The sequence below is a fragment of the Bactrocera latifrons genome, unplaced genomic scaffold (genome assembly GCF_001853355.1).
Source record: "Bactrocera latifrons isolate USDA-ARS-PBARC rearing strain unplaced genomic scaffold, ASM185335v1 scaffold_521, whole genome shotgun sequence".
NCBI classification, from domain to species: domain Eukaryota; kingdom Metazoa; phylum Arthropoda; class Insecta; order Diptera; family Tephritidae; genus Bactrocera; species Bactrocera latifrons.
This window is the reverse complement of record NW_017537181.1, coordinates 55,060-72,871: the sequence shown is the minus strand read 5'-3', so window position 1 is coordinate 72,871 and position 17,812 is coordinate 55,060. Positions and strand designations below refer to the sequence as shown.

General features: G+C 35.9%; 1 protein-coding gene across 3 annotated transcripts in view; it reads left to right on the top strand.

Annotated features, from left to right (window-relative positions):
- The window catches only part of LOC108974071 (calcium/calmodulin-dependent protein kinase type II alpha chain), a 111,476-nt gene that overhangs the window by 72,841 nt on the left and 20,823 nt on the right, over window positions 1–17,812 (top strand). Inside the window, exons 11-12 of one of the 3 annotated variants that reach the window (XM_018941687.1) lie at window positions 4,273–4,329; window positions 14,702–14,902. In XM_018941687.1, coding sequence (XP_018797232.1) covers window positions 4,273–4,329; window positions 14,702–14,751 — 107 coding nt within the window. In that variant the 3' untranslated portion in view covers window positions 14,752–14,902. Of the gene's footprint in view, window positions 1–4,272; window positions 4,330–14,701; window positions 14,903–17,812 lie in introns of those variants that run through there. The other 2 variants (XM_018941686.1, XM_018941688.1) reach the window with 2 other exon arrangements.

Sequence of the window (17,812 nt, the reverse complement as noted above, 5' to 3'; positions counted from 1 at the left end):
TCGTAACGCTGCAAGATAGACAGTCTGTTTTCTCTCCGCTGCTACACGGCAGTCTTCGTCGTACCAGCTGTTCTTTTGCATTTTCCGAAAATCAATGGTTTCGGTTGCAGCTGTACGTAAGGAATTTGAGATGCCGTCCCACAGTTTCCTTATGCCGAGTTGTTGACGAGTATTCTTAGAAAACAGGAGTGCATGGCTAATGGAAAATCGTTCGGCTGCAGTTTCTCGACGTAGAACATAGCTATGTGTTTGTTGACATGTGTTTTTTGCTGCAACAAGATAGTGGTCCGAGTCGATGTGGAACATGTTGGAACATTGGAGACGTGTCTTTATCACAATATGATCGATCTGGTTGGTGGCGCTTTGCTCTGGAGACAGCCAGGTATTTTTATGTATTTTCTTGTGCTGGAATCTAGTACTACAGAAAACCATATTTCGGTCCCCGGCGAAGTCGATCAGCCTCAACCCAATCAGTTTGTTGACGGTGTGCTTTAATCTTTCACACAATACGATCGATAGAACCTTATACGCGATGTTGAAGAGGCTTATCCCACGGTAGTTGCAGCAGATTGTGGGGGTATTCCTTTTTATGGATTGGCCAAAGCACATTTAAATTCCAATTGTTGGTAATTCATCCGACCATATTTTACAAAGAAGCTGATGCATGCTCAGTTCTTCGCCGCCGTGTTTGAAAGCTCAGCCGGCAATAAAGCGGCTCTTGCTGCTTTGTTATTATTCAGACGGGTAATTGCTATTCGAGTTTCTTCATTGCCGTTGTACTTTCATTGTCATTACGTAAGCTGGAGAAGTGTTCCCTCCATAATTTAACTACTATATGCTCTTGGCATCGATCACTAGATCACTTTTGGGAGTTCTGCAAGAGTATGCTCCGGTCTTGAAACCTTCTGTTAGTCGCCGCATTTTTTTTTTCTATATACAACTCTTGTTGGCCAGCTTGTCAAGCACTTTATACTCACGCCTCTCTCTTTTTCAATCTGCAAGTGCGTCTCGCTTCCCTTTTTAGATCTCGGTATCTATCCCATCCCGCATGAGTTGTGACCTGTTTTCACTCCCCTACGACACTGTGCTCCTCGTCGTACAAGCTGTACTTTTACATTTTTCAAAAATCGGTGGTTTCGGTTGCAGCTCTACGTAAGGAATTTGAAATGCCAGGAAAGCATTCGAGCACAGAGAGTACTGTTCAACTATTTTTCTAGATGTAGCTTATACGTTCGATAAGGTCTGGCATGAAATCCTTTTATGGAAAATTAAAAACGTTTTACCTTACGAATTGCATTAAACTTTTTAGTCATATTTAAGTAACAGGAATTTTACAATTAAAGTAGCAGACTTCATATCAGAAGAACGTGTAATAAGGCGGGGTAGCGTGCTATGCCCAACTCTGTATATAATATATACTGCAAACATTCCAGCTACGAACGTATTGACATCCATTTTCGCGGATAAAACAGCTCTGGTAAGCCGTAACAAATGAACCACCAGATCAGCAAAAGTATTAGAACACTTAACTTTTGTCGAAGAATGGCTAGCCAACTGGCGTATAAATATTAGCGAGCAAAAAATGCAAACATGTTACATTCTCGCCAAGGCCAGAAACGTGTGGGACAATTAAAATAAACAGTGTCCTAGTACTCCAAGCGAATGAAATAACTTACATATCTTGGGATTCACCTGGATCGAAGGCTCATGTGGCGAATATATATAAATAGTAAAATAGCGGGCATTAAGTTAAGAGCAATTCTTAAATTAGATCAGACAAAAAAGTCCTGTTATACAATGCAAAACCGATTTGGATGTATGGCATTCAACTGTGGAGTACGACCTGTGCAATCAACATTGATATAATACGAAGGTTCCAATCTACAATTCTTAGAACAATCAGGGGTGCACCACGGTACATGAGTAACGAAAACATTCATAAAGATCTTGATATTTCTATGGTAAAGAAGGAGATAGAAGACAGCAGAATGAGATATATTTATAAACTTCGTGAACATCCGAACCCATTGGCTAATTCCTTGGCTAATTCCTGCTATCAAATACGTTTAAACAGAAGTGATATACCAGCCTACTAGAGAGCAACGCCTTACCAAAAAAGATTTGGCTTTACTAAACAGATCCAATAAATAAAAAAATATTGAAAAAAAAACCAATGTTCTTAGGCTAGTATGCTGCAACGTTTCTGGCCACTTCCAAGTGAATTACCATCAGAGAACTTTCCCCACGTGCGGGACCTTCAACACATGACTCCATACCCAAACCAATCGTTACAATTCTTTAAAACTTTCGAAATAGGCTCCTTCTGCATCGATGCAGCAAATATCCATGACTCGTAAGCTGTGATCACGTTATTCAAAACTTGGGGGTTAGTTTCACTCATCTTAAAATTTTCTTGTCACACTTCCACTCCGTGAGAACTTTTGGGATCATCTACGCACACACCTACTGCTTCGTCACAACGTCATTAACCACAGATTTGGATAAATTTAACATCTGAACAATTAAACTAATATTTAGTAGACGGTCTGAAATCAAAACTTTGCGCACACGGGTCACATTGTTGGATTTAAATTCCTTATTTCCCTGAAAGTACATTCGTACGCACTCCATGAGTCACTATTGCATCCCGAAAAAATTACAGTCTAGTGCGGCCTATGGGCCGGCGGCGTGATGATCAAGATTGGCACGTTACTGTGAATGAGAATCGCTACCGCTCAATGATAACTGAATATTGTTTGCCCGAATATAATACGTGCGAATATCGAACATGAAATTGTAGCAGTATCAGCCGATTTATGCTTGAAAACGGTCAAAAATTGGCTACAGCGTCTGGACTTCTGCAATTAAGCCCATGGTGGCTATGCTAAAGAAATCGAGTTTCATTCATACTGCCATTGAATGCACTTTCACTGGAATAGAGAATTTCATTGATATCCGAAACCATTTTTGTTTTATATAAAAAACTTTTATAGCGCTCTTATTGAAAACCTTGTTATTATTAGCTTTAGAGTTGTATATTGCTCAGTTGGTTTTTCTTTGCCTTTTTTCTGTTCCGCATTTTCAGTTTCCTCTTTATTGTAATCTGTACTTCCATTGTTTTTGAAAACAGTTCGTTAAATCGATTTGAACTTCCAGCTGTTCCAGATGTTGGGATAAACAATATTTATTTATTTTTATTTTTTTGTAATGTTAGGCGAGTTGCAGCTTGTACTTTTATTTGATTTATACCATGAACAGAGTTTATTAAATTTGCCACAAAGTTTGTAACACCTAAAAAAGAAACGTCGGAGATTTTAAAAAATCTGTATAAAAATTATCAATCAGCGCGAGGAGCTGAACCGATTTAATCATATCCGTCTGTCCATCCGTCTAGGCAAACTAGTACCTGATTTTTTTAAGATATCGATCTGAACTTTTACACACATCCTTTTCTCTCCAAGTAGCTGCACATTCGTCGAAACCACCGATATCGGCCCCTAGAGGATAAAGCTGCCATGCAAATTCAATGATCAAAATCAAGTTCCTGTGTAGAAAACTGCTATCGTTTGACAAGATATTTTCACGAAATTTGTTGTTCAAGATTGCGCTATAATTTCCAAACAAGTTGTTCAGGTCGAACCACTATGGCATATAGCTGTTATAAAAACCGAACAATCAAAATTAAATTCTTGTACGGAAACTTCTTAATTTGTGAAGGGTATTACAGCTGCGTTACAGCCGAAGTTTACGTTTCTTCTTGTTTGTACTTCATTTAGTTTTTATTTTTATAGTGCTTGTTTTCAATGCTGACTTATATAAATATCAATTCATTTTAAGAAGACGGTCGTTAGGTAAGCAAACGTATTATACCTTTGTGCAATATGTTGTGAGAAGTTCATTAAAGCTATAATACTGCAAACGCATATTTAAAAATTACAATAATCATTATTTAAAGAAGTTATTTTGCGCCTTTATGTTGTACATGAACGGTGTTTTATATTTTTACTTTTGTTATTGTTTTGCTTATTTTATAAAACAAATAGTTAAATAGTTGTATTTATACAATTCGATGTAGTTTTAATTCATTTGTCTATCGCACTAATCTGGCGATTGATAATTGAAAAGAACATTTTTTTAGAAATATGCTAAAAAGTAGAACTAAAGTTAGTTAAAAAAATAAACTCTTAAGAAAAAAATTAACTAGCTATGTGTAACAGAAACACTATGACTATTTGTTTATTTTCCATTCTTTTTTTATTTTTTCCTTTGTAGAAGATAAAAAGGGAATTGTTGATCGCAGCACAACAGTCATATCAAAAGAGCCCGAAGGTAATCTTGTTAAATTTGTTTACATAAAAAATAACTAAAAAATATATTCCGCAAATACACAACAAACAATTTTATTACTCACATCATTACATAAAACTAGTGCTCATCTTATACTGCATTTTTCCAAATTTTGAACAAAAGTATCTCGCATTTGCTAAGTTAAAGTGCCATTGAATATAAAAACATGTATTGCGGTGGAGTTGAGAGTGATGGAAAACATTTCATATCATCAATTGTTTAATATGTGCTCATGTATTTCAAAACTTACTCGGTTTAGATAACGTAATTTCGATAAGAATTTTGGAACTCTTACAAATTTAAAATATAAAGTATGAAATTGGTGTAGTTGCTTTTCTATAGTGAAAGGGAAAAAAAGTCATTACAAGATTAATACTGTCAACAAAAAACAAAACGGATATCACAAACAATACCTATATTATCTCCTCTTGGTCGTTGGTATATCTCCTCAAGATCGTTGCCGTTCTTACCAGTTAGTTGTTCATTCTCTTTTAGAGAATCCTTATAACGTTTCATAGCATTTTCACACAGTAAAAATTGTATTGTGTTTTATGCTTTGTTTCAGTAACCTCATTATTTGTACAATCGATCCTCAGTCGTATCGTAAATTTCTCGGGGAAAAAATCCCAAATTTGTGATTTTGTTACCATGAACTTCTCATGAGAAAATCTCCTATATTCGGAAATTTTTCTTAATCGTAAATGTTGACAAAATTATTAGTTGGGAGCACAATTATAGCTTAATATATTAACTATCTATTTGATTTTAAAAGAAAGGGGTTTTCAAAAATAGACCAACGAGAAAGTGCATATATGTTTAATGATGCTACATGCTTCTACAGCTACATACATCTTCCAATAGCAAGGGACCACCATCGAAATCGGGTTCAGAATGAAAAAAGATAACCACCGGTTTTCAAGTTGCTACCCAATGTGGGGTCATTCAAGTTTTTTGTTTAATCCATTACACTCTCAAATATTGGTACGTCGAAGAAAAATTCTGCATAATTTATGCAGCTAACACCGATTCGATCAAAAAGGTTTAATTAAAATAATAGTAATGTATAATTAAATATAATACCATGCGTTTAAGCTAAAATATAATTACAGAGTTTTTTTTCCAATGAATCAAAACAAAACCATATGTGACGTGTTGCCGAAGATTACAAAAGAGAAAATTCGAACATTTTACACGATATTCGTGATACGTGTTTTTCGTTCACTTGGTAATAGAAATAAATGGGGACGATTTTTTTACGTCAAGTTTACGATAAGGCTGCTTAATTTTATAACTGCAGTTTTAACGAAAACAATATCGTTAACAATGCTAATATGAAGATACTGGCGTAGCAACCTCTTATGCGGTTATAACCGAGTTAACAACAACGCGTCTGTCGTTTCTTCTTTTCCAAAGGTGGCGCCAATTTGAGATTCAAAGCGAAGCCAGGTCCATCTCCAACTGATCCCAACAAAAGGCGTGGAGGTCTTCCTCTTCCTCTGCTTCCCACATCGGGAGTGGAGTGTTTTCGTCCATTTGGACCAGCGTAGCCGCTGTCTTTGGATTACCTGAACTACCATTCGTCAATGTCGTCGTATATCTCATATAGCTCACCGTTCGATCGATGCGATATTCGCCATGGCCAACGCACAAATGAGCTTAAATTTTCCGCTAAACCTTTCTTTCGAAAACTCGTAACGTTGACTCATCAGATGTTTTTTTTCATTGAAAGAGGACTTTACCTCTTAATTGCTTACTCAGTCCGAAGGTGCATCTGTTGGCACGAGTTATCCTGTGTTGGATTTCTAGGCTGACATTGTTGGTGGTGTTTACGCTGGTTCCAAGATAGACGAAATTATCTACGACTTCAAAGTTATGACTGTCAACAGTGACGTGGACGTCTAACGACGCGGTTGTTAAGACCAATGATAACAATATCACTAGCATACGCCAGCAGCTGTACACTCTTATAGAAGATGGTACCTCACCCGTTTACTTCTGCAGCTCCAATTATTTTCTCCAGAAGTCGGTTGAAGAATTCACTCAAAAGAGAGTTGCCTTGTCTGAAACCTCGTTTGTTATCGAAAGGTTTTTAGAGGTATTTCCCGATCCTGACGGAGCTTTTGGTGTTGCTCAAGGTCAGTTTACAGCCGTATTAGTTTTGCGTGGATACAAAATTCCGAAATGGCGGAATAAAGGTAGCTATTTTTCGTGCTGTCAGAAGATGCTTTGAAATCGACGATTTGAGTGTCGATTCTCTTTTCACAGGTCTTTTCGAAAATTTACCACATGGTGAATATCTGTCAGTTATTGATTTGTTAGGACTAAAACCACACTAATAAGGTCCAATAAATTCGTTGACGATGGGCTTTAATCTTTCGCACAGTATGCTCGATAGAACCTTTTACACGATGTTGAGGAGGCTTATCTCACAGTAGTTGGCGCAGATTGTGTGGTCTCCCTTTTTGTGGATTGGACAGAGCACACCTAAATTCCAATAGATGGACATGCTTTCGTCCGACAATATTCTACAGAAAAGTTGATGCATGCTCCTTATCAGTTCTTCGCCGCCGCTTTTTTGTTCTTCAGATGGTTAATTGCTATTCAAACTTCTTTATTGTCGGGCAATAAAACGTCTGTTTCATCCTCATCGATTGGGGAATCGGGTTTGCCTTTTTCTGGCGAAATACTTTCGCTGCTATTCAGTAGGCTGGTAACACCCTCCATAATTTAAGTATACTCTGGGCATCGGTGACTAGATCACCTTTAGGGGTTCTACAAGAGTATGCTCCGGTCTTGAAACCTTCTGTAAGCCGCCGCATTTTTTCGTAGAATTTTCGAGCATTAACCCTATCGGCCAGCTTGTCAAGCTCTTCATACTCACGCATTTCAGCCTCCTTCTTTTTCTGTCTGCAAATACATCTCGCCTCCCTCTTCAATCTTCTCTTCTTTCTGTATCTATCCCATCCCGCACGTGTTGTGGTCGATCGTAACGTTGCAAGATAGACAATCTGTTTTCTCTTCGCTGCAGCACGATACTTTTCATCGTACCAGCTGTTCTTTTGCATTTTCCGAAAACCAATGGTTGCGGTTGCACCTTTACGTAAGGAAATGCCGTGCCACAGTTCCCTTACATCGAGTTGTTGACGAGTGCTCTCAAAGAGCAGGACAGCCCGGTAGGTTGGTGAATTAACCTGGCGTTAAAGTCGCCAGGAAGATTTTGACATCGTGGCGGGGGCAGTTTTCATAGGCTCCAAGCGTCTCATCCATCGCATTTCTTGGACGGCGGTGATGTCATCCTTTATTTTCACAAGGACATCAACCAGCTGAGGAACGGTACCTTCTAAATTAAGGCACCGGACATTTCAGGTGCATGCCCTCAAATCGTAATCCTTAATTCTTTTGCCGTGGTCTTCATCAAAAGGAATCTCTCATTCGAGGCTGTTTTTCACTGTTCATTGGGAGCGTGTTTTACGTTGCGGGTACCAAGCTCAGCGCACAACCCTGTGGAGGGGATGTTTCGCCTTTTCAATTTAGCTCGCCTTCAAACTGATGTTCTTTGGCTATAAAAATAGGTATATTGGGGTTTCGTATTTCTAATCAAACTTCAACTTATTTTTTTATATTTATACCAATAAATAAACAAATATGTACCATTTGGGTCGATAAGTTTTACCATTTTTCCGATATAAATATTATTCCATCAGTAAAAACTTCCTTCAGTTTAAATCGAAATTTTGAAATTTCCAGAACCGGAGCGATCGAATCATTATTGTGCTACAGGAACTGAGACAGGAAATTTCACTGGTGGCTTGTGTGCATTCTTACATATCTTATGGCGAATTTGTGTATGAGTTATAAAGAGTACTAGTCTAAAATTGCGGATCCGCCGTTCTTGGTTGTCAAGGATATCGTGATAACAATATAATGGAATAGTTAAATTGGCAATCTACATTTTTTATTAACTTCGTAAATCACTTAAGGAATTATATATATAGTACATAAATATGTATGATGTAACAACATCTTCACAGTCTCTTCAAATGCATCTTATTTATTATAGCACATACATATATATTCTTCTTGCTATAGCGAATAACGGCGTTGGAGTAGAGCAAAAGAGGGCGCGTCTAACGCCCTACCATATATATAATCATGTGGCAATGTTTTGTTCAACATTCATCGAATATAATTGCAAAATCGATGGCTAAAACCCAGATACTACTTGTAAAAAAACAAAGACTAGATCGTTTCTTTTAAATATTGGCTTGTTTTGTGCAATTCTTCAAAAATATTTCTCTGCTATTATGCAATCATCTGAAATTATGATTCAACCGTTTCTTGTTCAGTTACAACCATCACTATAATTCACATATAGTATATTACATTTTCAATCAAATCGGTTCAGCCGTTCTTGAGTTATAAATATAGACATAAATTGCAAAAAAGGCCGCCATTAGGACCTACTCCAGGACTAAAGGAGTACCCGTGCAAATTTTCACGTATTTCCGAGCTGTGGTTGGGGCGCAATGCGCGGGCATACAAAAAAGGCGTTTACTTTTTATATATTATATACGATATGTAAATATAAAATTGCTTAGATTCCGATAGTCTGGTTGACGTCTTACATCCTAAAGTATTTCCCTCGCTTTGATTCTTGAAAGTTGCAAGTTCAAGTTCCCGAACTTGGCCTTTTCCTTGTTTTTTTTTTTTTTACCATTTTCATTAATGTGCCAAAAATGTTCCGAGTGTAAGATTTATGCTTGTTTTTCAGCATAAATTTATTGACTTGTCTTATACCACAAAATCTAACGGGATCAAATGTTGTGATCTTGGTGACCAATTGACTGGCGCATTGTTTGACATGCTTTGATCACCAAAAGTTCATTTCATCGAAGAGGTGATTTTGCGATTTGTAGCCCGATCTAGAGATATCCGTTTAGGATTCTTCACATGTGAAATATGTAAAATTTGTGTATTGTTCAAAGATGTTTTGAAGTAACATTTTAAGTTTTTCGAACGTAAACGTTTAAAGAACTTGAAAACTAACTTAATAACTAATAGGCGAAAGGGTAATGGAGGACAATATATCCAACTATATCTGCTTCTAATGTTGTATTATATATAGTATATAAGTGATCCAAATATAGTTTAATTGTAGGTGATACAAACAACCGTTTGGTGAATAAAGTTATTATACTCTGTAGAAGCATGTTGCAGAAGTACAAAAATTGCAAAAATGCCACTAATCATATAAGATGTAGTGACCTTTGCCAAGAAAGGCCGGTAGAGCTAGAAAATAGGGATTTAAATATATCCGATACCAGCAAAAAAAGTCTTAAGATAAGAATTTGCAAATATCAGGAACTAAGCAAAAAAAAAAAAAAGGAGTAGATTCTTCACAGTGAGTTAAGCACCAAATGGCAATGATAATCAACTTACATACATATTGAACGAAAAAACGTGCTCAAAGTCACGACGAGTCCTACGTTATAGCGAACTTAAAAAATTGTATTTGTCAGTCGGTTCTGAAGGATGTTACGCCAAAATTCCGATTATTATTTGCCCATAACAAAACGCTGACTAAACCTTTATTTAAACTAAACTTGTTAAAAATTTTTTGAAATAGAGTAATAAATATAAGTTTTTTTTTGTTATTGGTGTGACCATTTTGCTCGTGCTCTTTAAATATGCTAAAAGCTAACCGCAAATAATTTACACAATAGTCAACAGCTATTTGTAATAACATTGCTAATAATAATCCCTTAAGTTTATGTATATCACGTATGTATCACAGTTGCTATGCATTTGCTGTTAATAGTGACAATAAAGGATTTAAAATAAAAAGATGCGTACGAGATTGCTTTGCACCCACTATAGCTAATGATTTGTACAATGGCAATGCTAGTATGCCGTCATCATAAAAAATTTTTTGTTTTGGTGGCATGTCGCCTAATTTGGTTACTACCGATAACAGGTGACAACACATACAATGAGAAGTGCCTGCTTAAAAAATGTGTGGATGTTACAGCTGATGGTGAAATCGCTCAACATCCCTGAAATACATATTTTTGGAAGATCGTGAGTCTTAAAAGTGTGTTATGTCTTTCTTGTTGACTACGCATACCACTAACATTTCGCAGATATAATATTAGGTTGTCAAAAAAGTCTTGCGGTATTTTCGCTAGTTGGTGCTGAGAGCGCGTAGTTCTACTTTTATTCGTCGCATCGGGTCATGCTATACGTTTTTGGAAAGCTCATTTCACGCGCTAACATGTGTTTGATTGATTATCGTTTCTTTTAAGTCGTTCGTGAGTTATAGCGTCGCAAACATGGAGCAAAATAAAGAGAAAATACGGCATATTTTACAGTACTACTACGATAAAGGCAAAAATGCCTCTCAAACCGCCAATAAAATTTGTGCAATTTATGGACCCATTATAGTTTCCATTTCCACCGCACAACGATGATTTCAACGTTTTCATTCTGGTGTAGAGGTGGTCGAAGATGCGCCATGCTCCGGAAGGCCTGTCGTCGAAAATCAGCGATAAAATCGCTGAATTGGTCGAAAGAGACCGGCATAGTAGCAGCTGTAGCATCGATCAAGAGCTGTGCATGAGTCATCAAACCGTTATAAAAAAAAAAAAAATAAATAAATAAAAAATACTGCAAGTCTTTTTTGACAATCTAATATTATATTATCCTAAAAGTATTAGGAAGGATTTTCTAAATTACAGTGAAACTTGTTCCAAGCTGCTAATTTTTAATCGTGCTTTGAAATTTTTACTAAATTTAGTTGTTTTATTTTAAGTAGGTCGCCTTCAAATATACAGATCTTTGATATACCTTCAAATATTACCCGTGAATTTGTTACTGTAATTACTTTTGCCAATATGATTATACAAACAACAAAATGAAAACAAGGTGGTATGATTTAATCTGAAACAGCTGAAATCGTTGCTCATTAGTAGTGTGTAATTTCACATAAAACTGATGAGCGAAAAGTTAGTAAGTTTATGTGTTAAAATTTGATTTTATTATTCCGTATGCTTACTTTCGAGGGTGACACAATAGCCATAATATTGTTCAATACCATTTTTATAATACAATTTGTCCTAACCCTCAAAATAAGCCTAAAAGTCCACTCGGCTGACTCGGGGTGAGATGATGGAACCATGTTTTATCTGTTGTCACACGCATAGATTTGTTTTACTGCTCATTCAATCAATTCATTTTTGTTTTTGATGTATTGTGAGCTCGCGAGGCATCCACTTTGTACAAAGATTTCGCATACTCAAAGATTCATTCACAATACCATATATAATATCTAACACGTTCCACAGTGGACGATATGATTAATCTGGCACGGATTAATTAAATATTCTGAACGAGTAGAACGATTTCCGTTCAGCTTTAGGTGCTTTTCAGAGGTACAAACAAAAGATTTTTTTACGACTATATAATATGGTATATCAAAGGAACATATTTGAGCAATGTTTCTTGACATTTTGATAACAAAATATTAAAATTCAGCCGTTGAGACCTCACCTCTATGGTTGTCATCTAAAACTAACAAACCAAACATATTCCATTAGTACATTTATAAATCTTGTTTTTAAATGGAGGAAATCGGTCCATAACTTTTCCAAAAATCATGTCCACTGATTTCAAAAACACAGCTTCGAGAAAGACGTGTTTAAAGACGGCGCACTCAGCTTAGCAAACCTCGAGCGCACAAGTTCTCAAGGCTGTATCTCAGAAGAATCGGAAGAACAGTTGTACGAAAATAAATTTTCAGCCAAAAGTAACAGTTGAACCTCTTCGTCTACTTTAATATTCAGTTTTGAAAATTTTGATAATGAAAGAACTTCTTCAGGTCTGATGCTGCCGAAAGTAATGAATATCTTTTGTGCACACCATGTGTAAGTGCAAAAAGCTTCCGTATTCACTGCATATTCACAGGCCATAGTTCACATGGACAGTGACGTCTACCAAGTTTGCTTCGGTAGTCATTGTAGGGATGTGGAATAGGCACTTCAGTATCACAATGGACAGTTTTGAAAATTATTGATGCCACATCGGCATTAGAACCAATCATTCAAACTAATTGCTAAGCACTTCTCTTTCCACTGTTGTATAGACTTACCTAGCGACCACCATCAACTCTTTACACAGACTTACATCAAAAATTACGCTAAACTTTCGTTCTTGAGGGTTCGTCTTGCAGTCTTTAAATTATTTAACTGAACGTCCAGATGACAGATTGACATTTTGGTCGAGCAGTCATAATAGTTTGTATTAACAACTTAAACAATCACTACCCCGAATCCAACGTATGAACGTAAGATTTACTCCACGTAAGATCGGCGAACATAGGAAATTGCGTATCATCTTTGAGATTGACTTCAAGGACGAATCAACATTACCTACGCAAATTACACAGAAAACTTTTTTGCGCAAATACTTGTTTCTTTCAATTAAGACACTACAATTGAAAAACTACATATCTATATACTTTCCAAATACATATACAGTTGTTACCGAAAAAGGCGGGGGAAATTTATCCATATAATGAGGTTTTCAATGAGAGCGCTGCAAACGTTTTTTTTTTATAAAACAAAAAGGGTTTGGGATATCAATTTAATTCTTTATAGCGAAATTACACTCGATGCCATTATGTATGGAAATCGATTTGTTTTGCATGGTCACTATTTGTACGCTTGCAGAAGTCTAGACGCTGAACCCAATCCCAATTTGCAATGGTTTTCAAGCATATAGCGGCATAAACCATATACTTGACGTAGCCCCACAGAAATTAATCTAACGGCGTCAAATCGTAAGACTCAGGCGGTATATTGACTGGACCATTTCGTGAGACAACACGTTCACCAAACTTGATTTTCAATAATCGATTGTGACATTCGATGTGTGGCTTGTGGCGCCGTCCTATTGGAACCACATATTGTCCAAGTCCAAATCATCGAGCCAAAAATATTCAATTATCATTGCGCGGTAGCGATTCCTAGTGACAGTAACGTGCCGGTCTTGATCATCACGGTAGAAGTATGGCCCAATTACGTCGCCCCAATAACCGCACCAAAACGTAATATTTTCAGGATTCCCTGAAAACTGACTGACCTACAACTCATATTTTGCTTATTGACGGCGCTATTCAGCCAGAAATGAGCTACATCGCTGAAGATGATTTTTAGATGAACATTCGGATCATTTCCAAGTTTTTGATTAGCCATTTCACTAACATACGATGATTCCCGTTTCAGTTTCTACGTCAGTTTGATAGGAAGGATGTAGGCCAAGATCTTTTCGCAAAATTCGCCACAACGACGTCACAGATATGCTCAACGCTCGAGAATGACGTGTAAGGGGACATCCGCAATTGATGCGCTAGCGGCGGCAATATTCTTGACACTACTGTGCAATTTTTCTACCAGAGACCCAATTGTTGATCTGACATAACGATTATGACGACCATAAATTGGGGGTAGTGCTCTTAAAGTTGAGGCCACTGACTCCGAATGATGAAATGGCAAACCTTACTGAAGAGAAATGTCAAACGAAAAAATATGGGGTTTTGCTATCCCTATCGGTCTACTTTTATAGCGTCCCTATTGAAAACTCCGTTACTGGTCCCGCTATATGTCAACTTTGAAAGCCTACAGCAGGATGAATATAAAAGGGAAAACAAAACAAAAAGTGATACCAGTTGCTGTGATTTATTATGCATGGAATATAAAAATAATATCAGCGCAATTTAAAAATTTTTAATTTTAAGCCACGGCCATTGTTCCTTTGATATCGTACTGTACGTTTCTTTGATATCGTTATAGTCTTAAGTGACTCGAACCATTTCACTTTACGGTCAACCAAGATTATTTTTTCCTGTTTTATTTTAGTAAATCATTTATCAACTATAGCAGAGACTGAATAATGTTGATCAGGCCAAACCTTGGCTTAAAAAGTTTTTTTTGTCCCCAAAACAAGAAATACTTTATTATTAAAAGCAATTCCATTTGTATCTAGTTTTTGTAAACTAACACAAGTAGCTTCACTCAAAATGGTATAACTTATGAACTACTACTTCGATAGCTGTTAATTATGTGCACGTATCTTTTGAAGGTTAGGGCTGAATAAAAATTGTACGGATTTAATACCAGTAATCTTCAAAGATTAAAAAAATTGAAAGTCAATTGTGAGTGAAGCGGTATATTGAAAAAATGTGATTTACTTGCTAAAATTACCCAGGGGCCTTAAACATTTCAAACTAACGATTTCTAATGCGAATTCTATGATATATATCCAAATTTAAAATAAAAATTTTTCTTACTTTTGTTTACAGAACGTATATTACGCGTTTGTTGTATCTGCCATAAAAGTACTGAAACGTAGTTACCACATCAAAATGTAGCCTTTTGACAACCAACTACCGTTATACTCAAAAATATATGAACATACTATGTATGTATGTTTGTACTTAAACATTGTCCATACTGAACTGAAACTGGAAAACTGAAAAAAATTGTAAAGAGAAATAGGATGAACGAAGAAATTTCAATAATGTAATAAAAAAATTTTTTGTAATAAATTTATATATTTCTCTAATTCATTCGAGTTTTTATTGCATTTGCAGTTATTGCAATGGTATACTTTGCATGCGACTATCAGTGACAGCTTCTTAATCGAAATCCTGTTTTAATGCTTTGTGTAGAAACACACTTGTATGTACATCACAAAGTTATGTGCAACATGTTGCAATGGAAGAACGGTAAATTTTTTTTATCAAACGTAAACAATATAAGTGTTTGAGTTTTAATTCGACAGGAACACGTCGTAGATAGTTCTCGATCTTCAAAATCTTAAGTTGCACAATCTGTTCTTTATAGTAGCAAACAAATTTTATTGTTTTGTTATACATTAAATACTAACACCTCAAATTTGGTTAAGTTTGAGCTATTAGTTAAATGTTACAGCATTTAAAGTGCAAAGGAAACATCACCGAAGTTTTTTAATAGTTAAGCATATAAAAAAAATCACTTAAAATAATAAATTTTGAGCAACATAAAAAGTAATAACTCAAAGGCTTGCATCGATATGTGGCGGAACTAAGTTAGTTTTTAATCCTAATCGAAGAATCGACCGAGATATTAAAATCTCTGATAAACGCGGGGCAATCGAAAAAGAAAAGATGATTCCAACTCAAACAGACAAGACGTCTTCTGTCCAAAAATGGTCGCAATCAAAGCATAACGACTCCAGCCACCAGATACCAAATGTATTGACCTCTGTGACTATGGCTCATTTCTTGGCGAAGAATATCGGTAGTTCATTGAGATATTTTAGTGAAATTTAAAGAGCATTTTTGCCGCATAATAATGGGTCAAAAATAACAAAAATCCAGCAATTTTTAAATTTGTAATATCTTCGAAAATATTCTCTTAAATCATATGCTGTAAAAGGCGATATAGATCTATATTGAAACAACAATGTATTTAAGATATTTAATTGGATAAGGACTAATGCTGTATTGGTTAAAATCGCTACGAAAATGAGCCATTATTTGTCGTAAAAAGTAAGTGATGAAAACAGACATTGTTTTAATAAGTATCGTAGGGTTCAGCCTGCATTTGCATTGTAATTGGAAAACATTTAATTATTTACGACTTCACATTAGAAAAATCAGAAATAGTTGTATATCTACACAATTTAATGGATGCTATTACATATATAAACCTTCCTCTCCAATCCCTCTATCTTTTGCCCGCACCAAAATGCGTTGCGAAGTTTTAAAGATTTAAGCATACAAAGGGACACAAAAAACGGCTTTAATTTATGCTACAATTATGTAGTGATTCAACACTATATGTTAACTTCCTTTTGCTAAGATACAGTTTGTCAAGAAACTATTTACACACCGCGAAAAAAAACATATTTTTTTACTTTGCATGCAAAAATAACGCCTTTAGTTATTTTTTTCAATATTTTTTTTAATGCAGAACTATTATTTAGCAAATTTTAAATTAGTATGCTCAATAATAAAAACTATACAATGAGAGGGAAAATTTTAAAGCAACAAAATATGAGTTTACACATTTTTTACACTGTCAAGAAACTCTTTACACAAAGTACTTAAGCTACAGTTTAATTAATATATTTAACAACTTACTATCTTGAACTAATTTTAATATTTAGTATGACCCGCATTAGCGTCTACTACGAGCCTAGTGCGATTTTTCATGGAACTGACTAGCTTTTGTAGCGGCGCGGTTTTTGAGCTGCCTTTTTGCCCCTTTTTTCTTCAGATAAACCCACAAATTTTCAATGGGGTTCATGTCGGGGCTCTAAAGAGGTATATCTATGACCTTTTGGCAATTATAAAGGAGCCATGTGCGCACAGTGAGCTCCTTATATTTGGGGTCATTGTCCTGATAAAATTTAGATTTTTTCTTATTATCGACAATAAAACCAAATATGTTCGCATTTTGCCTCAAATTTGTTTTGAGAATGGAGAGATATTGCTCAGCATTCATTGTGTTTTCAATAAACGCAAGCTCTCAGGCTCCCTTGCTGCTAATGCATCCCCAAATCATCACCCACAATTTGCCGAATTTTACTGTCGGATTGATGTTGCGCTGATCTGAAGCTGTTAACGGCTTGCGCAATACTCTAGTGGGTCCATCATTGTAGTACAGCATTGTTTTGGTTTCGTCACAGAATATGACGTCATGACAATAGTTGTCCGGCTTGATGCTCATGTTGACAGCAAAACTTAAGCGCTTTTTAACATTTACTTTCGAAATCAGCGGCTTCTTACGCGCAATCCTTTAAGAGTATTTGTTTCACAGAATTAGTTGGTGGACGGTTTCATGTGAAACGACCGTGCCACACTCTTCTTCCAACACCTTGGAAAGGTCTCTGGACAAAATTTGGGCGTTTTCACAGATCTTACGCATGTTACGGCGGTCTGCCCGCTCGTCAATCTTTTTCTTTCGTCCACTTACACACTTTGCTTCCAGTCTGTCTTCATTTTCGGCTTGATGTAAAACATTATTAATTGTTTTTCGCGATATACGAAACATCTCCACTACGTCAGCTACAGATTTTCCAATTTGGTGATTGTAATAAATGAATTGGATAACGTCAAAAGTCAATCTAGCTCCAGGCATGTTAAATAATTTTAAAATTAGCTTTTTGACACGTGTGCAGAAAGATTTCGCAATTAAATGAAAAGGAATGCAAACATAGCGCATAGTACAGAAGCATAGATAACGGTAAAGTACCGTTTTTTCTTCAAATAGAACAAAACAGAATCGAAAACTAAAGTATGTAAAGAGTTTCTTGACAGTGTCAAAAATGTGTAAACTCATATTTTGTTGTTTTAAAACTTTCCCTCTCATTGCATTGTTTTTATTTTTGTGTATACTAATTTAAAATTTGCTAAATAATAGTTCTG